General features: G+C 40.5%; 1 protein-coding gene and 2 pseudogenes across 1 annotated transcript in view; 1 reads left to right on the forward strand and 2 right to left on the reverse strand.

The window, feature by feature from the left end:
* The window catches only part of EFHC2 (EF-hand domain containing 2), a 156,815-nt gene that overhangs the window by 90,596 nt on the left and 38,972 nt on the right, over positions 1-27,247 (reverse strand). The window contains exons 3-4 of the mRNA XM_014457422.2: positions 11,013-11,163; positions 439-662 (exon numbers count right to left, since the gene is read on the reverse strand). Of these exons, the coding sequence (XP_014312908.2) occupies positions 439-662; positions 11,013-11,163 (375 nt within the window). The remainder of the gene's footprint in view (positions 1-438; positions 663-11,012; positions 11,164-27,247) is intronic.
* LOC102433977 lies at positions 19,469-21,732 on the forward strand (annotated as a pseudogene).
* Positions 26,304-27,243, reverse strand: LOC102434295 (annotated as a pseudogene).

The raw sequence follows: 27,247 nt of genomic DNA on the forward strand, positions 1-27,247 counted from the left end.
CAAGGAAGAAGAAAAAAAGTAAAAGATGTACCCAAGGCTTGGTTCAGTAAATCAGTAGAAAAGCAGCAAAAATTTTTCCCAGAAATTTAGGGAACTAAAATGGGAAAAGACAAGCCAGGTAAGTGTGGATTCACTGCCAGTGACCACAAAACCAATTGTGGGCTCTTGGGAATTATCCCATGTGCGTGGCTCACTGAAGACTCCTACTGCCTGGAAGGGAGTCTCCATGGAGAGAAGGTGGCCAGGGCCAGTGAGTGAGACTTTCTAGCACTGAGGCTGACAGCCAGCGTTCCCTCCAGCCCCAAGGACAAGAGGACAACGCCAGCAACTCTTGCCCCAAAAGTTCTTTCACATCCGCCTCAGAAGTACCAATACCCTCTATTGACTGAAGGGATTCTCATTCTGAAGAAAAGAACTCACGACGTATCAACTTCTTACCTCTCTCCGCATCTTTGTGTAAGGATCATCTGGACACTTTCCCGGGGGGTTTAATCTGACTCCTATTTTCCTCAAGAAGTTTTTTGTGAATGGATTACAGTCATAAATCTTGAAAGTCCGGGCATAAAAGACAACATCTATGTTGATATTGAAATCAAATACAGTATAAAACTTTTCAACATTAGGAGGTGGGAGAGGAATCCGGTGACGCCGGATAAAAGTCCCTGTGGTGTGAAATAAAATACAATTGTTTCATCATGCAGCTAACAAGGAAGAGGTCACAGCACATATCAGTCACAGCCCCAGATGCTTTCCTACAACACTGATCTGGGCAAAGGGATGTTTCTTGGAGGCAGCATTAGTATGTTCAAACTCTGAGGAAGCCAGAAGAAGCTGAGACTTCTGAGGCCCAGAGTTATTAGAATTGCCTAAGTGGTACTAGGAAGTACTTGAATAAACCATGAAGACTAAGGTAGGAGGGAAGAAGGGGGCATAAAAAGTGAACTAATACACCAGACACTGCCACCATGTCTTTTCCCAGAACAAGCATGGTCACTTTCACCACTTTCACCCAATGTGAGCACACTAAAAAAGGCACTAAGAGTCGCCATGGCAACAGCTTGCGATGATGCCTTTTTCTTCCCAGTTTCTGGGTGTCCCTTCAGGTCTTGTGTTCTAAGCTGTGAGAAAGGGAGGGTGTGGGAGGTCTCTGATATGACACTGTGGAGGAAGGAAGAGACACAACTTTGACGGTGTGAGCACCGACCACCTTAAAATGGCAGTTACTGGAAGAAATCCACTTGAACTGAGTTGGAGGGTGCTGCATGGGCCTCCCATGCTGGGTGTAGGGTTCACGTCCTCACCAACTGAGGGCCTGCATCTGTGTGTGCCCTGCCATGCAGTGCTGAAGCCACTGAAGTTGATGTGACATCAGCAGTGTGATTAATGACAGATTTCTTAACTCTAAGATTGCTATACAAATTATCTGATACCTCTTGTGGTTGTTGCCAGGATTGAGTAAAATGCATGTAAACCACTTAGCATTAGTTTATAATAAGCATTCAGTGGAAGTTAGCTGCTGCTATTGCTATTGTTCTGTTCACTTATTCACCATAGTATCTTAAACACTTAGCACAATGCCTTGAACACAATAGGCATTCAAAAGTATGTGTTGATATACTCTGGTTTCTTTTCAGACCATATAAATCTTCCACCTTTTACAAAACTATGTGTTGAATAATTCTGTCATCATTTCAAAAACCAAAGCAATAAGACCCCAAAGCAGATTGCTTACACAAAATGCATACTCTTGGCTCAAAAATATAAGCTAATAAGCTGCATTATAGTAGGTGACAACACTATGATTTACAGCTCCTGTAGCATAAATGACTTTATGCTGCTTTGAAGCTTTGTAGAATCTTCTTTCCTCTACCACCCTCTTCTCTCTTCTTTTTCCTCTATAGCAGTGGTAGTTAAACTGCAGCTCGCGAGCCACATGCGGCTCTTTGGCCCCTTGAGTGTGGCTCTTCCACAAAATACCACGTGCAGGCGCGCACGTACAGTGTGATTGAAACTTCGTGGCCCATGCACAGAAGTCGGTATTTTGTGGAAGAGCCACACTGAAGGGGCCAAAGAGCCACATGTGGCTCGCGAGCCGCAGTTTTCTAACCACTGCTCTATAGCCTCTATCCACCTCCACCCAACCATACCGACAAAATGGGCATTATCATAAGCTCCATAGTTTTAGACAGTGCTCTGGGACAAAGGTTCTGATCTCATCCCATATTTTACTCCAACCCTATAATGCCCATTCACTTCTTCTCTTGAGAATATGGACCCCAAACGCTAAGTACTCTCAAAATGGTGGTTTGCCGCTGGATTCCCTTCCTAGATTAGGGCACCAACAACACCACATCATACCAGGAAACTTACCCAAACACTGCTGAAACCTGTTGGCAAGAACTGTTTACAGTTTGCAATTTTATCCTACTTGCAAGCTAATGAGTTAGCCTGCCAAACATTCATGAATGCGGGCAGAAGACACAAGATGCTTTAGTTATAAACAAAGAGCAGTTTATTAACAGCAATGCTAGTCGTAAAAACATCAGCACTTTTTGCACCAGTTTCCTGAGCTTCAATTCCCACAAGTGATATCAGGTCCTGGTAACTTCTGAACCCACAGTGGGTTACAGGAGAGGAACCCTGAGCTGAGGGATTCCAAATCTATACTTATAATAGGGTAATATGCAAATTGGTTAGGATGCTGTCATGTAATGACTGAACAGCAGGAGGGTGGGGCAGTGAGCTACAAGCAGCAGGAGCTATAGGAGGACAGGGCAGCGAGCTACATGTGGTGGAGAGTACAGCGGCGGAGGGCAGGGCAGCCAGCTGAGGCAAGCGGCAGTGAGCTACTCAGATTCCTGTGCATGGTCACTAGTTTTTTATAATGGGAAACAATCATTCCTGCCTTTTGTCTCAGGGGGAGACATTACTTTGATTAGACTGGACAGTAAGCATGTCTGTGCTTCGTTATGGAATGAAACACCACCTCTATTTTCCAAGGCTATGAGCAAATCTGTAACTTACTCCAGGAGGAGATACTATCTTTGTCTTCCAAAGCTGTTTGCTATATACACATCCTTGAACAGAGAGTAGTTGGTGCCTCTGCTTGCGAGATCTACAGGATTGCAAGATACCCATGAAGAATTACCTCAACATCGCTAACTTAGGCTTGACCATCTACTTTAAGAGCAAAGAGGCCTGACTGGTATGGCTCAGTGGTTGAGTGTCGATCCAGGAACCAAGAGGTCACCAGTTCAATTCCCGTCATGGCAAGGGCACATGCCAGGGTTTTAGGCTCAATTCCCAGTTGCGGGGGTGGGGGGGAGGGACAGGGGGCATGCAGGAAGCAGCTGTTTGATGATATCTCTCTGTCATTGATGTTTTTATCTCTTTATCCCTCTCCCTTCCTCTCTCTCTAGAAATCAATAAAAACATATTTTTACAAAAAGAATAAAGTGAAAAGACAAGCATAGCAAACTGAGGCTCTTATGGCTCAAGAAAAATTGGCTTGTGTGACTTCTGTATAGAAGTGTTTCAGTATAACAATGTCAAGAAACCTTCTTCATTTTATATAGCACTGAGAATGGCACCTTTACCCAAGTCTAGAAATACTCATTAATTATTCATTACAATTTGTTAGTGAGCAATTAATGAATATCTTTATGTGCCAGGTACTGTGTTAAGCTCTCTTCCATTATTCTGCTAATCGTCTTTTCACTCTGTTGAAAGAAAATTTACTGAAATCATTTTCATCTTCTTTTCTTTGTAGCAATTTTTAATTACTTGGTACATTAAATTAAAATAATAAAACTATAAAATTAGAACTGGCCTTCAATATTTTTAAATGTACTACATAAAAGGTTAAATAATTTCACTGCAAAAAAAATTACATTTCAATTAGCCTTTAATTCATGCCACTGAAAACAGTATGCAAATTACTTAATCATTCAAGATTAGACATTTAAAACAAATTGCATACTTACACATCTATGAAAGCATGGGCATTTCAGGTATTTTCAGGAACCATTATATACCTCTTTGAAAATACTTACATTGTGACAGTTTTTAAAAATACGTAAGATTTATTCAGCTTCTTCAGAAATTCCATCTATCTTGCATTTGTACTTCATTATAAAAATTCAAATAAGCAATTTCTGTTCAGTAAGATTTTCAATAGGAGTCCGATATTTTCCTAGGTGGGAAGAACTGGCCCACCTACTGAGCTTTCAAATAATCATCATCATCATCATAATTATCATAGCCCTAAAATATGCTTTCACATACATTTTCTCATTTAATTGTCAATCATCCCATGAGGCAGATAATGCATGAAATATAAATATTCAGCTTATGGATAAGAAAACCAAAGCTGGACTAGCTAAGTGACGTGCCAAAGGTCACGCCCTAACAAATGGCAGAAAAAGATCTTCAACCTGGGTTTTCAAGCTCAAAGTAAATACCATTACTTTCCACAGTTTGCACTGAACTACATTTCACTGTACTGAAGCCACAAATTAATTAAGTGAAGGAAGGCCAGAGTTTTATAGGCAAAACAGGATAGAAATAGGGAGAACTGGCAGCAAGCATGAAAAGGAAAGAGAGACGCCGAAACCGGTTTGGCTCAGTGGATGGAGCGTCGGCCTGCGGACTGAAAGGTCCCAGGTTCGATTCCGGTCAAGGGCATGTACCTGGGTTGCGGGCACATCCCCAGTAGGAGATGTGCAGGAGGCGGCTGATCGATGTTTCTCTCTCATCGATGTTTCTAACTCTCTATCTCTCTCCCTTCCTCTCTGTAAAAAATCAATAAAATATATTTTTTAAAAAAAGAAAAGAAAAAAAAGAAAAGGAAAGAGAGATGATAAAACTGCATATCCCAGGCCCCACACTCTTTCTTATCTTAGCTCCCATACTTCTTTCACTAGATGGTTTTCAGAAGGTTTTTGTGGTAACGGAAACAGATCTGACCATCCAAGGGTTGGAAAGAGAAGGCAGGCCTAACACTAAATAAGAAAACTTTAATAACAAGAAATCCCAAGTCACAATTCCATGTTAATCAGAAAACTAATGTGGGCCGTTTGAAATGTATAGTTGCACATGAGGGTCTTCAATAATTTATTCAAGGGTTCTCTCAACTGTGTCCTTTGGGAATTTAAATTTCTATTTATTGGTTATGTGTGTGTTTATAGTCTTCCATGATAAATGACAGAAACCCCATCAGCAGGAATTTGTTCTGGAATATCAAAGAAATGGGCAGGATGCCATGTCTTTGGCACACACTGGAAAACATTCAAGATCATCAGGGTATAAAATAAAAATAATGCTACAAAATGGAAAAACAACAACAGATGTACTATATTTGCCCTTTAAATCTTTAGATGTTTACCTTCTACACTGTCCCAAGTTGGACAGATGTCCAGGCATCAGATATCTGCTTTTAAGCTCTTCCTTATCTTGATATTTTACATCCCTCTTCCAATTTTTAAAGGCTCTACTATCTGATTACACTCTGCAAGCTTTAACTTTCTAACATCTCCCTGTGGTTTAGATCAAAATGATGATAGATCCCTTCATGTTTAATGTGTTTTCATTTCACGCAGTTGGGATTTGCTTTAGATCTTTGCTCATACCACTAAATTTAGTTTTTAGGAATTTACCTCCCAGAATTAAGTATGTTGAGTTCATTTTAGTAACATTGTAGACCTAGGATACATCCAACGAAAACAAGAGCTGGTTCTTTGAAAAGATAAACAAAATTGACAAACCTTTAACCAGACTCATCAACAAAAAAAAGAGACAGGACCTCAATAAATAAAATTAAAAATGAAAGAGAAATAAAAACTGACACCACATAGATACAATGGATTGTAAGAAAATACTATGAAAAATTATATGCCAACAAAATGGACAACCTGAGTGAAATGAGTAAATTTCTAGAAAAATACAATCTTCCAAAACAATCAGGAAGAATCAGAAAATCTGAATAGACCAATTACAACTAAAGAAATTGAAGCAGTAATAAAAAAAATAATACTCCCAGCAAACCAAAGTCCTGGACCCTACAGCTTCACAAGCAAATTTTATCAAATATTCAAATAAGCTAATAACTATTCTCAAACTATTCCAACATATTTAAGAGGAGGGAACACTCCCAAGCTCATTTTATGAGGCTAGCATTATCCTAATTCCAACCCAAGGTAAAGATAATACAAAGAAAGAAAATTATAGGCCAATATCCCTGATGAATATCGATGCTAAAATCCTCAACAAAAGATTAGCAAACTGGATCCAGCAATACACTGAAAAGATCATACACCGGTAATGGCGAACCTATGACACGCGTGTCAGAGGTGACACACGAACTCATTTTTGGGGTTGATATTCTTTGTTAAATGGCATTTAAATATATAAAATAAATATCAAAAATAGAAATCTTTGTTTTACTATGGTTGCAAAGATCAAAAAATTTCTATATGTGACACGGCACCAGAGTTAAGTTAGGGTTTTTCAAAATGCTGACACGCTGAGCTCAAAAGGTTCACCATCACTGTCATACACCATGATGAAGTGGGATTCATTCCGGAGAAGCAAGATTGGTACAATATCCGCACATCAATAAACGTGATACATCACATAAACAAAAAGAAGGGTAAAAACTACATGATCATATCAATAGATGCAGAAAAGGCACTTGATAAAATCCATACCCATTTATGATAAAAGTGCTTATTGAAGTGGGAATACAGGGATCATACCTAAGCATAATAAAGGCCTATATGATGTTACATATCATGATAACATCATACTCAGTGGACAAAAACTAAAAGCATTTCCCTTAAGAACAGGAACAAGACAGGGATGTCCGCTTTTACCACTCTTATTCAACACTAGAGGCCCAATGCACAAAATCTGTGCAAGGGGCTCCCCCCGCCACCACCGTGGCCACCTCTGCCTCAGCCCCTGCCACTGAGGCTTCATCCAGAAGATCGTCCGGAAGGACACTTTTATTATTATAGGTAGTACTGGACATCCTAGATCAGTGTTCTTAACCAAGGATACACTAAGAACCAAATTCTAGACCCCAGGCCTACAGAATCAGAAATTCTGGTGGTAGGTCAGAAGATTCTAATTATCTCTCTCAACTGAAAACTGGTATAGACCTTATCAGAATATCCATGGCACATTTCTAATCATTATCATTTACTTAGCATAGATTAGTTTGGACTTGGTAGTATTTAACAAAGGATTTTTCTGTTAGACAATTGGAGGTAAAACTATTGGGGTTAACCTCTGACATTCATGGCTTTGTATACATTATTTCAACTACATTGCAACAAATTCTACAAATATAACACATCTAACCAAAAAGAGAATAATGTCATGGCAAGAAATGAAAGCAAGCCTTGAAGTGTAAAGTGATTTGACTTATAATACACATAAATCTCTCTGACAGCCAGGATTCGGGAACATTAAAAATATGTTCTAAAAAAAATATATGTTCTGATTAGAAGCTGCATATAACTGAATGCCCATTCTTCTTTGTTTTGGGCTTATTCTAAACTCCCCCCTCCCTAAAACTTTACATGATAGGAGAGGCAACTAAAAGGAGGCTAAATCCAGGTGCACGAATTTCTAAACAGTCTACGAATTTCTAAACAGTCTGCTCTACAAAAAATAAATAAACAAACTAGTTCATTTGGAAAATATTGAAACCTCTATGAAAGTGACAGGAACACCATCCGTGCGCAGGGCCTAGATGTGACCCCTAGCCCCTTCCCAGGGCCCACAGGCACATGAAAAGCAGTCCCACACCACTCAAGACACAACTGAAAGAAATACTACCTACCCCATCCCAGGTTTGAGCCACTGATTCATTAATCTTGTGTTCTTTTCCCCAGTTTTTTTTTTTAATTTAGAAAAGCCTAAAGAAGGTATTTAAATTATTTTGCAGGGTATCCTCTGTTCAAACAGACTTTCCTTCATAAAAAAGCTTCATACTGAATTTCAAGGGAGACTGGTTTCTCACTAAACAAAGCTTGCTTATTCATGTTTGCTTTCACCCGGACTTGCTAGAGCCCATCAGGTATCTTCACTCTGCTGACAAATTCGGTCTTGTTACATAACATGATTACTATGTATCCTATACAGACCCCTTAAGCTGTGTCTTCACTCAGGGAAGTGACCTGCTCAGAATGAGCCAATCAGAAATTCTGACATTTTCACAGGATAGTTTAGAATTGTCTTTTACTCAAGGTTTTTTTTTTCTGGTGTTTATGAATAACATGCCCTATTACTTACATAAAAATTATTTTCAAATAAATCATTATGACTATCTTCAATTTGCCTTTGGAGTCTGCCTGTGTGACATTTGAAATCAAGAGGGTGAAAAATTGAAAACTCCTAATAAAGGCCTGTCCAAGGTCCTCAGAGAAGATCTTGCAATTCATTTCTTTTCTTGGATAGTTTAATAAAACCAAGACTCACTGGACAGGTGCCAGTGAGCCACAGGAATGTGATTTTTCACTTTAAAATAATAATAAAAATCAATGCAAGTCACTAATGCAGGTTTGGGATGTCCTAGATTCCTGTCCATCACTTGTGTAAATTTGGTGTCATGTAGGGAAGGTAATCAAAAATAAGGAAGGCTTATGTAGAGAATATCAGAGTAAAGCATTTAAGTGTAAACTTACAAGAAAATATTTTTTATTAAAACAATATGTCACTTACCTAATATACACACTTACGTAAAATACATGCTCATGGAAATTAAGTTATAAATTTTCTTTCTTTTCTGAAATAATTCTTCAAGTATTTTCTAATACATTTTTGTAAAACTTTAAAAACTGCCTTATACATGTTCAAAAATGACTCTAAAGAGTCAGAGACCTCTTGTCCATTTACAAAATAAAATGTCACACTTTCAACGTTAAAAATTTGTGAAAACCTTTTTTTAAATATCAAGGCCGCTTTAGCTGGTTTGGCTCAGTGGATGGAGTGTCGGTCTGCGGACCAAAGGGTCCTACATTTGATTCTGGTCAAGGGCACACACCTCGGTTGCAGGCTTCTCCCAGGCCCAGGCCCTGGTTAGGATGTGTGGAGGAGGCAACCAATCAATGTGTTTCTCTCACATTGATATTTCTCTCTGTCTTTCCCTTTCTCTTCCACTCTCTATGGAAATCAATGGGAAAATATCCTCGGGTGTGCAGGAGGCAGCTGATCAATGATTCTCTCTCATCATTGATGTTTCTGTCTCTCTCTCCCTCTCCCTTCCTCTCTGAAATATATATATATATCTCAAGGCATTTCCATATTTCCTAAAAGATTTACCATTAAATCATAAGTTATTCAAACGAAAAGACCAGGGAGTAGAGAGTATATCAGTTAAAACACAATGAATAATGAGGACAGCTCATATTGTCTCCTCAGACCAATTCTCCCTTCTCCCTCCACTAGTAAAATCAAGCACAGACACCAAATCAAGTCTTCTTCCTCTTTCCACCACCTCAACAGCAGCTATTCCAACATGGTGGAATAAGCCTAATTGTACTCATAATCTGGACACCCCTAGTTCCCAGTCCACATCTCTAGTCTTGACTTTTTCCCTGAAAATAAATGTCAAGGTTCCACCTGCCTGGCGGGCATCACCATACAGATGTCCCAACACACCTTCAAAGTCCTCATGACCCAAACAAACATACCTCAGCTCCAAACCCAATGCTGCTCCTTGCTCCATGCTCCTGGGCTTTATTAATGCATCAGCCACACAGTGAGCTCCGAGGCAATCATTTAAGACTCAGATGGAGCAAATTATCTCTCTAAGCCTGTTTCCTTTTCTGTAAAAGCCGACAATGACCTACTTTAGATGGTTGTTAGGGGATTAAATAACATAATGATAAAGTAGACACTTTATCATTAGATATTCCCCTTCCTCATACTGTGTATTTAAGCACTTCTCAAGGCCTATCAACTCTGCCAACCAAATGTCTCTAAAATCTTTCCCCTATTTTCTATTTCCTCCATCAAAGTTCTGGTCTGACCACTCAGCATTTCTAACCTAAACAATTGCAAAACTCTTGGACTAGTCACCTGTTCCCTTCTCTCTCTAAACCTGCTCGCCTATAAGCTCCACAAGATAGGAGTATAACAGGTCTTATTCCTTTTCCATTTCCCCCAAAGCAAGCACAGTGCCTGGCAGAAAATAGGTTGGCAATGCTGACTGGCTCCCAATTCATCATCCAGACACAATGAAGCCATGCTCTAAAAAAAAGTTCAATTACACAGCTGGTGTGGCTCAGTGGTTGAGCATTGGCCTATGAACCAGAAGGTCACGGTTCAATTCCCAGTCAGGGCATATGCCCTGTATGGGGGGAAGCACAAGAGGCAGTTGAGCAATGATTCTCTCTCATCATTGATGTTTCTATCTCTCCTTCCCTCTCCCTTCTCTGAAATCAACAAAAATATATTTTTTAAAAATTAAGTAAAACCTCAATTCCTTGAGCATTGAAGGAAGTCCTTTGCATACTGACTCATCACCAGCTTATTCTCAAGGTCCCCAAATTCCTCTATTTCTCCCCCTAGAATCCAGTATAGTATATAAATATGGAGGCACTAAGCCAAATAAGTAGCAAACAAAAAGTTTATTCGACATAGGCAGAAAATCATAAAATCTGTTAATAACAATAAGTAAATAGTAAGTAGAGCAGTGATGGCGAACATTTTGAGCTCGGCATGTCAGCATTTTGAAAAACCCTAACTTAACTCTGGTGCCATGTCCCATATAGAAATTTTTTGATCTTTGCAACCATAGTAAAACAAAGACTTATATTTTTTATATTTATTTTATATATTTAAATGCCATTTAACAAAGAAAAATCAACCCAAAAATGAGTTCACGTGTCACCACTGAGCCAAACCAGCTAGGGCAGCATGAGGTCTTTTTAAAAAGCTAGAGAAAGATAGTATATAAAAGCAGAAGTTAAAAAATAAAGAACTATAACTCTGCTTTAAATAGATACCTTGAGGCAGTCCGCTATTTTCTACAAATGGTTCAATTACTTCAATTGTGTCATCTTCAGGGTAGAAGTAGATTTTATAGCGTCTTATTCTATAGTCTTCTTGCCTTTTATCATCCATTTCAGCTTCTTCATATGCATCAAAAGCTAATACCTGTTGGAATCATAATTAGAAACTAAGAAATAAAAAAATCAGCAAACTTAAAATCAATAAAGCTACTTACTGTCCATATCCTTTTTGTTACTGTAAAGAAAAAAAGTTGAGGCTATTTCGTAAGAAGATATTCTACACATGAGCTATGATAATGAATATATAATCCAGATTTCAGTATATAAAGATTATTTTATATTTTCATCACCATCTGGTTCGAATGAGGAAATGATATTAAAGCAATAAATCCATCATTCATCTCTACCATGAATTGAACTGTCTGTCTTTGCAATTTCACAGTGGGATCCTATATGTATGTTATAGACAAAATAATATTCTTTCTCACAAGATGAATATGTTTTGTCATTTTTTCCCATTAAAAATAACATAAAACTACCTTGGATCTAGGATAAAATTATCCTGACTTCTGGTCCTACTGATTGCTTGCCTTGAGAGCAATTAAAACAGGCATATCTGAAATTCTAGTGTACCAGAGACCCCGCCTTACACTTCTTCAGGAACCTCAAAGAACCCAGCTCAATGCCAGACCCAGTCTCATCTCACATTCTGTTATGTGTTTGGGTGGGTGGGACACTCAGATAGGAAAGGGAGATTATAAAGTAGTTAGTAAAAATCAGAGAGAGTAAAAAATACCCTTGAGTACCCTTAACCACTGAAAACTGTGCCTCATTCAGTAATACAACACAGCCCAATTTTCTCCCATGTCGAATGAAGTAAAGGCCTCTTTTTGAAGAGCAGTTGAAATAGCTTCCTTAGGCTTAGGTGCCATGTTGTATGAGGGGAGGGGAGGATCTTTAACGATTGGAATAATTGTCAACATAGTGAGACGCTCACATGCTGAGAAAAACATGGTAATTGAAGAGAACAGTAGATTTAGGCTACCATTTACGCTTTACCTGGGGCACAGGCTACTTGAAGGCTCCATTTTAATATTCCCTTTGCTCCCATTTTTGACCAATTTTTATCATTAAAGTTGCAAAATTTAATTGTGCATATGGTGTAACATCAGGGTAATTCAACATGGACAATATAATAGATATGAGTGAGTCTGTTTGGGTGGTCAATTATCCTAATTAGGAAGATACGCTTTGGTAGTGTTTAGCAAATTTCTATCAGAAGCCTACACTTTAGAAGGAGCTGATAAAATGTGTCAGTAGTTTATCTCTGATCAACACAGGAAGCTTTGTTAATTACCATAAAGGATTATAGAAGTGAGTTTTAGTTAGTGAAATAATTATATTCAAAATGAAAAAAAATCAGTTACCAATATTGACTAGGCACTGTCTTTACCGGTTCAGGTTCTAAAAATCTAGTAAGCCCAGAGATCTATATCCTTCAAATGGCACCTTTGGCTTTATTCCAAAATGGCCCCATGTTCAGCTGCTTTCTTGGGCAATTCATCTGGCCTGATTCCATTTAGAAGTTAGCTAAATTGTCATATTTATGCTGAGTGGCTATTTCTGGTAAGATGCTATTGGATGGACACAGGGTTTCCTTCTCGGGTGATTAAAATGTCTTGGGCCCTAACCGGTTTTGCTCAGTGGATAGAGCATTGGCCTATGGACTGAAGGGTCCCAGGTTAGATTCCAGGTCAGTACACATGCCCAGGTTGCCAGCTCAATCCCCAGGAGGAGACGTGCAGGAGGCAGCCAATCAATGATTCTCTCTCATCATTGATGTTCCTATCTTTCCCTCTCCCTTCCTCTCTGAAATCAATAAAAATATATTTTCTAAAAAAATAAAATATCTTGGAACTAGAAAGATGTGATAGTTGTACAATACTGTGGATATACTAGATGCCACTGAATTTTACACTTTAAAATGACTAATTTATTTATGTTATATAAATTTTACCTCAATTTGGGGGCAAGTGGGCAGGGGTTTGCTATAAGGAGTCAATGGGAGAGAAAAGGGAACATATGCAGTACTTTCAAATATAAAGATTTTAAATAAATAAATAAAAATTAAAAATTATATTGGACACCAAGCTGTGTTGAACATGTTAAAATGGTGAATTTTATGTTGCATGAATTATATCTCAGTAAGAAAAAGTAAGGGGTGAGAAGATGTTGCTGGAACACCTAAAAGGACAACAGAGCTGGGGTTTTATTAAGTTTTTAGTAAAGGTAGTAAGAGAGAACAGAAAACGTGCTTCCTCCCCCGGCCCTTCCCCCCCACCCCCGAAATGTGCCACTTTGGCAAGTGGGTTATTTCAAGCTGAAGACAATAGGGACCCAACAGACTCAGGAAGAACTTGTACTTCCCACTTAACTACCTAAAAGAATTTAGATAAGGGCTCTGTGCCAGGAAGAGAGCTATTATCAGAGAAAACTTTTTAAATCAGAAAGATTTATCTGCATGGCATGGCAAACATTTGTTTACCAAGCATTTGCTCTGCCCAACTTCCTGTGAATTGTTCTACTCTCCTTTGAAGCCCAGAGCCCTACCCTCTTCTCCTCAGTTCAAGGTGGATGTAAGCCTCAATTTCCTGACTACCAGGAAGTCTCACATTTTTATGGGGCTACCATATATATAAAAATTGTTCTCCTCCTGTTAGTCTGTCTTAAGTCAGTTTAACTACTAGACCAGCCAAAGAACGTAGAAAGGAAGAAGGGAAAAGTTTTCCATCCCTACAGTAGTATTCAATCTGAAACTTATCTTTTAGTAATTGGGTCGGAAAGTGTAGAGAAAATATTCATAGCTCTCACCTAGTTCTATGCATTGAATATACATTTATTAATGACCTGAAATGTAGTTATCCTATATAATAAAAGGCTAATATGCAAATAGGCCAAACTGCAGAACAACCGAACAACTGGTCGCTATGATGTGCGCTGACCACCAGGGGGCGCGCGCAGAACATAGCTGGCATCAGCTGCGTTGGGATGGTGGAGCAGGTGAGCAGGGGCGCCAGACCAAGGCAGGGCGCCAGTCGCTATCATCGGGGCAATCGTCTGGTGGTTACTGAAAATTCTTTGCTCCTGCGCACCGTGGTCCCACCTGGCACCCACACCTGCTGCCAGCACTGGCCCCACTCACACTCGCTGCTGGCACCCAGCGCCGGCCCCAATCGGTCGGCACTGTCAGTGGGTGTGAGCAGCGACTGCCTGCCCTGATCGCTCCTCAGGGCTTCTCCACCTCCCCCTGCTCCTGAGGGGCAATCAGGGCCGGCAGCCACCCCTCGCACCCGCTGCCAGTGCAGGATCTGCTTGCACCTGTTTGCACCCACTGATGGCACTGGCCCCAATCGCTCCACAACATCAGCAGGTGCGAGCGGCACCGTCAGCGTGTGGGAGTGGCAGCAGCAGACAGGGGACTGGGGCCGTGGCGGGGCAGGGCAGGGGCGAGGAGGATGGGCCAAGACCCGCCCCTGTGCCCACCGCAGCCTTGCAGCCTACAGTCCCTTTCAAGGTGCACAAATTCATGCACTGGGCCCCTAGTGAATATATATTTATGAAGGATATACTGATATATATTTATTATATATATTTACAAATGACCAAAGTGATATATATTGATGAGTGACCAAACTGGCATAGAGCAATTGACAATACTGTCATGTATGTAATCACTAAGTAGTCATCAATCTAATGCTGAATTAAAAGTGAGTAAAGGATGCCAAATGGAAATAAAGTGAAAAAATAGATCATTTTAACCGGGCTTCAATATTTCTAGAAGAAGGATATACTGATAGTTCATGTTCTGGCCCCTTGAGAATACAGGGCTGCAGAACTCCACCATGAACGTGAAGGGGAGCACAATCTGTCACCTCAAAATCTGCCTACTTGGCATGAGGATTATTTTAGGCTGGTTATTTTTAAGAAACTGCAGACACAGGGGAAGCTCTGAAAACTGAGTAAAAGTTACCCTTTTGTAAGAAACATTTACATGTATAAGGAAAATCTCCATGTGCAAGGGTGTTCCCTCTGTACCAGTTAGAGAATGACTCTAAGTCTTTAGAAACTTTTAGCAATGCAGAGGCAAGGACTTAAATCTGCCTAACAACCTTACCCTTGTTGACTGTTACCCTTTCCAGATAACCTGCTATAACTGGCCTTCCCCTTCCCACCACACCTTATGTTTTTAGCTAGAGATGATATTGAAGGTGTGGGTTTGCACCATTACTGGGAGTTGTGCGGTTTTCCTGGGGTCTCTGCCATGTATACAGGTGGTGGCCATTGCTGACAGAGGCCTCTGGTGCACTCTGCATTTCAGGAAAACACACAGACTGAGATTTCAACCTCCTGTACTATTCCCTTGCGTGCTTACACCCTCTGAGTCAACCACTGCAAGGATGTTCCTGGTTCTGTCTTTTCACCAATGAACTGAGACCCGCCCCAACTTGCATAAAACAGACTGAATTGGGAACTTGGACAGAACCTTTCTCTCTAAAAGGCAGCAACTTTCTCTATAAAAGGTGGCCTCCCTTTTGTCTCAGTGGAACACAAATTAGGATGCTACCTGAATCTGTGTCTCCCAGGCTACAGCTCTTTTTGTTCTAATAAATGCTTTCTTTTATTCGTTACACTATAAAATTAATTCTGGTTTACATAATTATTGTGCTGAGAATAAATTGAAAAATACAAGTATTGATTCTAATAAAAAATTTAAATATATTCTTATTGATTTCAGAGAGAAAGGGAGAGGGAGAGAGAGAGAGAGAGAACCACCCATGATGAGAGAGAATCATTGATCCGCTGCCTCCTGCACATCCCACACTGGGGATTGAGCCCACAACCACTAAGCCATGCCGGCTGGGCTAAAATGTTTTAAACGTACCAACCTATAAGATACAGGCAAATCTATAAATCTTGGGTAAAATATTTTATTTAGATTATTACATAAGAGAACTTAGAGTTAAATATAGTTAACTTAGCTCAGCCAGCATGGCTCAGTGGTTGAGCATTGACCTATGAACCAGGAGTTCACTGTTCAAATCCCAGTCAGGCACATGCCAGGGTTGCGGGCTCAATCCCCAGTGATTCTTTCTCATCATTGATGTTTCTATCTCTCTCTGCATCTCCCTTCCTCTCTGAAATCAATATAAATATATATATATGATAGTTAACTTCGTTAAATGTGCTAACAGCAATTCTCGGCCTTGACTTCGCATTAGGAACTTAAAAATAAAAAAATAAAGCAGAGCCAAGCCTAAATAAATTATATCAGAATCTTGGGGTGGGTGAGAGTGGCATTAGTATTTTTTAAAGTTCCCCAAGTAATTCTGAAATTCAGTCAGAGTTTTGAACCAATGAGCAATGAACTGAACAAAAATTTTTGAAAGTGCAAAAATGTGTCATAAGGAAAACAAGCAGAAAGCAAAAAGGATAAAAGCACAAATAGATGAATTTGAAAGAAGAAAAACAACTGCAACAAATAAATCCAAGTTTTTTAAATAAATGAAATAGATCAGATTCTAACAAAGATGATCAAGAAAGAATATAAACAATGAAATGATGAAATAGTACATGACACATAGAGATGCAATAAATTATAAATTATCTTATGATAAATTATACAAGCCTTTATGAAAGATAAATTTAAAGCCATAATTAAAGAGATGATATTTCTGTAAGAATTGTGAACTATCAAAACACATGAATAAACTAATAACCAAATAAAAAGTGAAAAAAATTACCCAAATAATTGCCCCAACAAAGGCTCCAACCAATATGATTCACTAATGGATTCTTTCAAACTTTCAAGAAAAAGAAAATTTCCACAACATTATGTAACTCCCCCAGGATACCAAAAATGATAAGATAGCATGAAGGTGAACTGCAGTGCCTGATAGTCTTACCATTAAAAAAAAGGGGGGGGTGGACTGTGGAGCAATAGTTCTCACCCTGGCTGTACATTAGAATTACCTGTGGAGCTTTTTAAACTGATGCTTGGAACACACACACACACACACACACACACACACACACAAACACACGCACGCAAACACACACACAAACACACACACACAAACACACAAACACACGCACGCAAACACACACACAAACACACACACACAAACACACGCAAGCAAACACACACACAAACACACACATAAACACACACAAACACACACACAAACACGCACGCAAACACACACACAAACACACATAAACACACACACAAACACACATAAACACACAAACACACACGCAAACACACACGCAAACACACAAACACACACAAACACACAAACACACACACAAACACACACGCAAACACACACGCAAACACACACGCAAACACAATGAAATCAGAATCTCTCAGAGTGGGCCCAGGAATCAGTGATTTTTAAAGTTCCCCAGGTGATTAGAATGTGCAAGCCAAGGTTGAGAACTACTGCTCCAGAGCAATTTCACTACGTATGATTTATAGAGCAAAGATTCTAACTAAAATATAAGCAAACAGAATTCAAGTCCATCACAGTTATAAGCCACCCACACACACAAAAAGCATTTTCCTCACAGATTTAAAAATGTGTACAAATTAATAAAATAAGGGCAAATATAGGAGTGTGTCAATAAATAAAAGTAAAGTATTCACTGTAAGAAATTATCAGGTAAGTGCAAATTAAAAGAACAGTGAGTCACTGATTTTGGTTGTTTCTCCTATTAAGTGTACCTGGTAGGATTACTAGATGGGATGTTAAATTATTACAATTCTCCTGGGACCATGTGGTGCTCTGAGGAGACATTTTATTTTATTTTTATTTTTTTTAACATATTTTATTGATTTTTTACAGAGAGGAAGGGAGAGAGATAGAGAGTTAGAAACATCGATGAGAGAGAAACATCGATCAGCTGCCTCCTGCACACCCCCTACTGGGGATGTGCCCGCAACCAAGGTACATGCCCTTGACCGGAATCGAACCCGGGACCCTTGAGTCCGCAGGCCGATGCTCCATCCACTGAGCCAAACCGGTTTTGGCGAGACATTTTAAAATTCCTATACTTCTCGGGAACTTTATTTCTGGGTATAAAGCCCAAAGAAGAAAAGAAAAATATGGAGAAACATTTGCAAAGATGTTCTTTGCAGCATTTACTTTTGTTAGAGAGAAAAAACTAGAGTGAGGTAATTTAAAGGGTTAACCAAAATGAAGTGTCTGGTGAATTATGGCATATCTATGTACTCTTGGATTATGAGGAAAGCACTGGAATGATTTTTTTTAACTATGCAGAAATAGAACAACCCCCCCCCCCAAAAAAGAAAACTATGCAGCGATACGAAAAATATTTAGGTTATGTAGAAATGTTGATTGAGTGAAAAAAAAACGGGATTGAAAATGGTAGCATACTACAAAGACTATGGTTTTGAAAGCACGTATATTTAAAATATGTTTTTAAAACTGTAACTACGTTTTTTGAAAAGTATATGGGGGGAAAGGAAACGAAAGGCAAACAATGGTGGCAGCTCCAGAGTTAGACTGACCTGAGGGAAGTCGGAAGGGTTCCTTGCAAACCGCTCCCTGCCATACTCTCCCCTCCCCCACCACACTCCTGCACTGACTCCCTTCACTTCCGCCTCGACTCCCCCCATTCTTCCCCACCCCGGCCACCGTCCCCTTCCCCCTTCGTCCCCTTCGTTGACGGGAGTGCTTCCGGCCACCATCCCCCTTTGGTTGATGGGAATCCCCCCCTTGGTTGAGGGGAGTGCTTCCGGCCACCGCTACCATCTCTCTTGGTTGAGGGGAGTGCTTCCCGCCACCGCCACCGTCCCCCTTTGGTTGATGGGAATCCCCCCTTGGTTGATGGGAGTGCTTCCGGCCACCGCCACCATCCCCCTTGGTTGAGGGGAGTGCATCCGGTGGAAAGGACTGGTGGGTGGGACGAGCTGTACTCTACTCCCTCACCCCTCCCTTCGGGAACTAGATTCAGTAGTGTTGTCCTTCACAACATTGATGGCTTGAACCTCTAAGCCCAGTTCAAGAGTACCCTGTGTGTGGTCTATAAGGCACCTTGCAGTCTTTTCAAGGGCTTCAACATTTCAGAAAGGCCTTCTATTTCAAACCACATGGAGCTTTAGACCCGCCCCTCCCCCCCCCCTACCACCAGCTCATCCCCACCTCCACCCCCAACCGGAAGTGCCTTAATGTCCCGGATGTGCTTTGACATACCGGAAGAAGAATGTTCTCAACGTTCTTAGTCATCGCGGAGGCGCATCGTGGGCTTGGGCGCCATACTGAGCCTTCGGTAAATCCGCCTTGAGACTTCTCCTAGGCACTAAATCACAATTTCAGTGCGAGGCCTTTGACATTTCTGGAACACTGAGAACTGTGATGGGCAGGTGAACGAACGCGGACCCGTCCGTTGCCTCGGACGGGTACAAAGTCAAGTACCACAGGAACGGCACCGAGGTAGGGTCCCCAAGCAAACGCAAATGACTCTGGGAACCCAGTGACGTGGCCCCCTCCAGCTGGCCACCTCATAGCTCTGCCTCACATTCAGGAGAGGCTAGCAGCCCTGAGTGTCTGAAAGCCCAGAGGAGGACCTTGTGGCCTTCAAGCCGAGGTTTTTCCAGGGGCTCATCCTGCCAGGGAAATTCCTCCTATTCCTCAGGCCCAGACGTGGGGGGAGCGGCCTCCAAAGACTGCCTAATTCGGAGCACTTTGGGTTCCTTCTGTGTGGAACCCCCTCGGTGCCCCACCCCCACCCCTTACGCACTACCCGCTAAGGGCTCGGCCCTGCCGGCGCCATTCTAGGCGAAATGGCTTCTCGAGACAATGCCGACAGCTTTAAAGCTAATTCCAAAAACAGTTCCTCTCAGTCTGTGAACTCTGAATTTGCAGCCAAAGCTGAGAGTCAAAATGGTGAGAGTGAGCAACCAAACAAGGCTTGGAAAAAGCATGGTAGACGGCAATACCAAGGCTCTTTGCTGACCTATGGGTTAGCTATCCAGAGCACCTTGGTAAAATCAATACCGAAAGGAAAGGAAGAGGCTGCCACTAGTCCCAAACCGAGCACTAGAGAGCATCCCAATCCTGGTGAAAAACCAGCTAGTGCTGTCACCTCTGTTCCTCAGAAAAAGAAAACGGCAGGGCCAGAGGTCAAGGAAAAGATAGTGATAAATGTGAGCAGCTCTCGTGACAGAAAAGTGTTTCTATGTCCTCAGGAGAAGTCCGGTGAGAAGCCACTTGGTGCCTCCAGAGTAGTCACTTTTGAAAAAGGCTCTACAGCCTTAAAATTTCTGGGCAAAAGTGCCTCTCATTCAGAATTCCAAAAGCAGAATGAAAGGGGTGCAGTGATTAAGTACCCCTCTTCAGAATGGGGCAGCTCTAATGTGAATGGCATGTCTATAGTCAGATTCTCTCAGGAGGGGCAAGGCTCACTGAGTCTCTCAAGAATGTCAAAGCCTTCATCCTTCACCACTGACCATGCCATGTCCCAGCCGCCTTTGTACAGCGCTCCTTTACGTAACTATGCCGGCTACTGGGACAGCAGTCCAAAGCCTTCTCACTATCCCTCCCTGGGCGGCAGCAGCAATAATACATCCCAGGCTGGGAAGAGCAGCTGGAGCTTCTTAAGAGATCTTGCCTCCAGCCCTACAGTGTGCCCCCCAGACTGGTCCAGCTACCTGAAGGCCGCAGGGGAAGGTTACCCCCAGAATCCTTACTCATTTCATTTCGCCAGAAGTTCAGAAGCCATGGTGAGGGAGAAAGGAATATTCCGAGAGCAGGCACTATGTTCTGGGGGAAGATATGTATCTAGTTCCCTGGCAAGGAGCTTCTGGGAGCAGAGTCTAAAGGAGGGTTTCGTTGATACCCATTGTCACTTGGATATGCTGTATTCCAAGATGTCTTTCAAAGGGACCTTTGCCAAGTTCCGAAAAATATATAGCCATTCCTTCCCTAAGGGATTCCAGGGCTGCATCTCTAATTTCTGTGATCCTCGCACCATGAAGGATGGCCTATGGGAGATGCTGTTGAATGAGGATCTGGTTTGGGGAGCCTTTGGCTGTCACCCCCATTTTGCACGTTACTACAATGACTATCTAGAGAGAAATATTTTGCATGGCTTACGGCATCCCAAGGCTGTAGCTTTTGGGGAAATGGGCTTAGACTACTCTTACAAGTGCACGACACCTATCCCGCAGCAGCACAAGGTCTTCGAGAGGCAGCTGCAGCTGGCTGTGTCTCTCAGGAAGCCCTTGGTGATCCACTGCCGAGATGCTGACCACGATCTGCTGACCATCATGAAAAAGTGCGTGCCTCCCGACTACAAGATCCATCGGCACTGCTTCACCAGCAGCTACTCGGTCATCGAGCCCCTGTTGGAGTACTTCCCCAACATGTCTGTGGGCTTCACAGCAGTCCTGACTTACCCTTCTGCCTGGCAAGCCCGGGATGCTCTGAAAAAGATCCCCATCAGCAGAATTGTCGTGGAAACGGATGCACCCTACTTCCTTCCTCGTGGGGTTCCCAAAGGCCATTGCCACTACTCCCATCCAGGCATGGCCCTGCATACAATTCAAGAGATGGCCAAGATCAAGGAGGAGCCACTCCACTACACCTTAGCCTCCTTGCGGGAGAACGCCATTCGCCTCTACAGTCTTTAAGCAAAGAGGGCGCTGTCAGGGGTCTCCTTTAAAAAAAAAAGGAGACCGACGAACTGACAACCTAAACTTGACTTGAACTCTGCCTGTAGCCCAGCTCAAGGATGTGTTCAGCAAGCCCATCGGCACAGAAAACAACAGGACATAATGGCTGCCTCAGAACCTCTTCAGAAGACTTCTGCTTCTGGCTGGTAGGATGCAGTACAATGGGACGGGAGGAGGGTTAAGGGGGTCCCCCCTTGATTTTATCAAGGTTTTTCCTCCCAGCCAGATTGTGCCAGCAGAGTCATGAAGGAAGAAAGACTTCCACTGGGTCTGAGTTTGCTAAGCCAAATTTCTGTTCTCTGCAGCCAGGGTTTTTGAGCAGTTGGTGAATAAAATCACCTTCTTACTTGTCTTTACAACATAAAAAAAGAAAGCGAGGAATGTTGATGTTTGAAAGTGAGCTGGGTGATTTGTTCTGTTTTTTCTGTAAATTTATTTTTATAGGAGTTCTATAATCCATATGGTTTGTTGTTAAATTCGTAAGTTCAGTGACTGTTCAACTTTCAATTTCTTATTTCTGAAGATAAACCAGCACTAGCATTTCATCTAAAAGGAAATTGATTTAGGTGAAAATTGGTCAGTTAATAGTCATAATGTGCCAAGGGGAGCTGTGGAGGAGCTGGGAATGATGGGGGCCAAACTGGTTTTGAATCTGAACCGAATTCCCAAAAGTTGTATTATTTTCAAGTCTCTGCTAGTAACCAGTATATAATAGCAACTGTTCATTCAAATTGCTCTGATTCTTAATGAGGCCCAAATATATATCATTTGGTTCTCAGCTCAAAAGCCTCCTCCACCGAGAAGCCCTCCCTGACTACCAATCTATAGTGTTCCTCTCACCTGAGAGGAAAAAAATCCTTGGCTTATGGTTTTGATTTAATTACAGCACTTAACACTGAGATTGTCGATAGTTTATTCATGTGTTCATTGGTTATTTTCCCCACTAGGTTGTAAGTTTACAAGCTTGTCAGTCTTGCGCACACTGTACATATATACCTGATGTAAGAATAGTGCCTGGAACAGAGCAGGCAGTGAGCAAAGATTTCTTGAATTAACATGTGAATGACTAACAGACTTCATTAACACTTGGGAGTTAATGACAATATTTGGATGAGGGGGCCGATATTACGAAGGGAATACAGAAATAAACCATCATATTTCTAGCACCCTTCTTTAATTCAAAAGGCAAGGTGATGATTAAAGGCCACCTATATTCTCACTACATAAGATCCATGGAGGACTACATCTCATTTATCTGGTCCTAACAAAGTGGCATTACCAAGTGGGCATTTAAAAAATGGATGTGAAGACATGGCTGTGTGCATAAGAACACATTCAACAAGATAAAGAGTATGTATACAGAAGGTATTTTTCATTTCCAAAACTAAGACCTTCTGGTATGGAGAAAGCACTTGTAATAGCACTTGGTGTGTCTACTCTCCCATTCGGGAGGTATCGGCGAGCATGAAGGCAGCCGGTGAGCTAGAAATTCAATTTGCTGTTAGTGGTCCCTGGGCCATCAGTCAGCCTGGAGTCACAAGGCATCTCAGGCCCATTAACAGGCTCTCTGAACCTTGGCAGTCCTTTCACTGCAGGTCAATATTTTGCTTGACTTGAATTTCAGAAAGGCAGCTGTTTCTACCTTTAAAGCTAAAAAGGAAGAAACTGCCCACTTTGTCTTGAGAGATGGGAGATGGAGGATTCTGTTGTTTCTTTTTTTTCAGTTGGTGTTTATTCATATTTGACTTTAAAATTAGTACTTGTTTATTATAGGTTTTTGAGACTACTAAAGAGCACAAAGTGGAAGAAAAAACTAGCCATGCTCCTCCTACTTAGAGACAATCACTTTTTTTTTTTTAGGAGTAACATCTTTTTTTTTTTTATTAGTTAAGGTATTACAAATGTGTCCTCATTAGAGACAATCACTTTAACAACAGGAGTAGCTCTTTGGCGGTTTCTCTGATATTATTGATAATTCCAGCATTGTTTTTGAGTCCATTTTGCTAGTTAATACTCACTATAATATTCACTTCGCTTCATAATTAGCATAGGTTGTACATTTTAGTGTCTCTAAATTTGTGACTTAAATGGATTGCTTTGTGTATTTTTGTCTGCTTTCCTGAGCAAACAAGCTAGGAGTCTAATTCTGTTTGTTTTAAAGAATCAACTCTTAGACTTCTTGTTCAAATCTATTCTGTTTACTGCTTTATAATATTTTGCCTTTAAGTTTGAGATTTTTTTCCCCTTCAATTCTCAGATGTCTGGGGGTTTTGTGCTTTTTCTAATGGCTTAAATCAAATGCTTAGTTTAATTTTCATTGGGAGAGGGAAAGAATAAAGCATTTAATGCCATAAATTTGCCTGTAATTGTAACTCTGCTGTATCTATAGAAATTGTTATTGTAATGAAGTTTACTTTCCCACTGTAAAAATAATGCATATGCTTTACAAAGATATGAAAATAGGCCCAGAAAGAAGTGCAGTATATTTCTACAACCCAGAACCCACTGTTTTGTTAATATCTTTCCCATTGTGATTGTGGTTATATAGCTATACCAAATTATCTGTACTTTTTAAAAATGCATATGCTTCACGCCCATACTTACTGAAGATTAACATCCTACAAAATCTCACCACCAATTTACATACAATGTTCATAATCTGGTGTAGCTTTACTTATAGTCATTCTAAAAAATAGAGTTAAAAGTACAAAGTGTATCTGTTTATTAAGTAGAGTTAAAGGAACATTCACAGGTCCTAGACAAAGATACTATAAAGATAAACTTTTCTCTTGATTGGTACTTTTCATTTTTAAAAGACTTGTCAGTTCAAGTATTAATTCTAAAAGTCAATATATGTTAAAACTTACCTAAATACTTCTCCTTTTTATATCCCTATCTTGCATTTGGCATTCATTGTATTAGTATTATTCTGTAACCATTATTCTTTAACCATTTATAGTGTTTACATTCTGTTTTGAACTTTAAATAAAATTTATTTGAAAGTTACTTATAAGTTTTCTTCCTTTATTCACCACTAATCCTTTTATTTCATGACTTCCCATGGCTGAACTGTTTAATTTGCTTTATAATTGGCTGGAGTACATCTTTAAACAACTTTCTCAGAAAAAAATATGTAGATGGCATGTTTGTGAGAAATTATGTATCTAAAAATATATTCCTGTTGCTGAGTCTAGAATTTCTGGTTCACAAACATTTTCCCTAAAAGTAATAGATATGGCTTCATTTGTGCTTCATTGTATTCTGGCATTTAATATTGCAGAGAATTTGATGTCAACTTCTCATTCTTTGGGGTTACACTACTTTTTGTGTCAGAATGCTTGATAATTTCTTTGCCAGGATAAGTCTAATTATTGGTCTTTTCTTTTGTTATTTTCTCTAGTACATACTAAGCATTCCATCTGCAGATCTATATGTTTTTATAGTTGAGAAAGTTAGGGTTTTTTATTATTTTCTTGTGGTATGTTGACTCCATTGCTTTTAATCTAGTTTCTAATTCTTTAGGTTAGAATTCTATCTTCTGTCCAACCTTTCAGTATCTCATTGCTCTTATATCTGACCTTTTCCACTGCATTTTAGGAGAATATCTAGTTTGCCTTTTAACCTAAAGTCTCATTCAGCAATATTTTATTATTTTATGTTATTTTATTTTATTTTATTGTTAATCTTCACCCAAGGATATATATATATATATATATATATATATATATATAGAGAGAGAGAGAGAGAGAGAGAGAGAGAGAGAGAGTCAGACTTAATTTCATCTGTGGGGCAACATGTTCTATATATTTTATATATATATGTGTGTGTGTGGATGTGTATATATATGTGTGTGTGTGTGTGTGTGTGTGTGTGTGTGTGTGTAGAAGGGATGGAGAGAGACATAGAGAGAAAAACATCGATGTGAGAGAAACACATCCATTAGTTGCCTCCTGTATGTGTCCTGACTGGGGCTGGTATCTAGTCTGCAACAGAGGTATGTGCCCTTGACCCGAATCAAACTCATGACCCTTCAGTCCGCAGCCAAGCTCTAACCACTGAGAAAAACTGGCTAAATGTTTGCCTAAATGTTTTTATTTGAAACAAGCAAGCACTTATTTTCTCCATTTAAAATTAAAACAGAGCACAATAGCGACAAACATCATTTGGCAGGACAGTTGCCATATGTGAACATCCTTCTTCTACTCACTGTGCTTGGGGTAAGTTTACACGCAAGCAACCATTCTTACACAAATGCTTAACCTCAAAGTGCTAACGTCAAACAAAAGGAAGTGGTCTTAATTTCTTCTGTGGGGCAACATGTTCTATAAATTCCAAAAGGTGAGAGAAGCACAAACACAACCCACTTAAAAAAAAACTTAATAGTTCAGAGTAGAATTTTCCATCCCCCCTCTCTCCCATAATAAAAAGTTGTGCTGGGGTTTGAAACCCAGATTTGGTTTTTAGTTGGTCCATTTAGAAAGTGTTCCCCCATATGACTTGCATCATTGGGGTTATGGATAATAATCCACTCACTTTGAAGAGAGGTATCTACTCCCCCTCTTCTTGCCTTCATGCTCATATTTCTGGGGGCAGCTGCTGAGGATCTTTTAGAGCCACAGTGTTGTTTGGCTTCTTCCAAAAACTTGTCCAACCCTAAAGAATCTTCCTCAAACTGAACTGTTCCTTTTCGACCTCTTTGCCTAAGACCCAAACCAGAAAACTTATTGGGAACAAGTCTGTTGGTTTTATTCTGGCTTCTAGGTCATCACCACATGTGTCCTTATCCAGATTTTTACTGGGCCGGCAACTATTCTGAGGCATATATTTACCACCTCTCCAGACTTGACCATAAACATTGTAAATTTTGTCTTCTCCATTTGTAAAACCACTGCCCATACCCTTGGATTAGTTGAACAGCCTTTGGTCAGACTGAACTTCATTGGAAGTCCAAGGACTGGACACGCCAGGAGCAATGAGATAACCTTACTAATATCTCGATTTGTATTTCTCTGCAGTATCGACTTCTTCTCAGGAGCTGCCCTGGGAAGATTCCAGTCATGCTGTCTCTCTTTGTGCCTGTTGTGCCAGATTTCATCCCTCTCACATGCCTCCCCATCCTCTTTTTCCACATGGGTTTTATCCCAGCTCTTCTCTCCCTGGCTTTCTGGGCCATTTCTCTTCATATTTCTTTTTTTTTTTGAGCTGTCTATCTACTTGAGCATGCATTTCCCCAGTTTCACAAGCCTTATAATCAGCAATGTAGATGGCCTCAGCTAGTTTGGCACAATTTTCATTTATATGAACTGTGTGCAGTCCCCTTCCATCAGCAGCCAGATGTTTGCCTAATAGAATTGTATAGCCCTTTGCATTTTTCCAACTTGAACTAGAAGGAGAAATCTTCCACTCTTATTCCTTCACAGTCATCTTTCGGGTAACAGCGGTCGGCAAACTGTGGCTCGCGAGCCACATGCGG

This window comes from Myotis lucifugus, unplaced genomic scaffold, assembly GCF_000147115.1.
Source record: "Myotis lucifugus unplaced genomic scaffold, Myoluc2.0 scaffold_76, whole genome shotgun sequence".
In the NCBI taxonomy this organism is placed as follows: Eukaryota; Metazoa; Chordata; class Mammalia; order Chiroptera; family Vespertilionidae; genus Myotis; species Myotis lucifugus.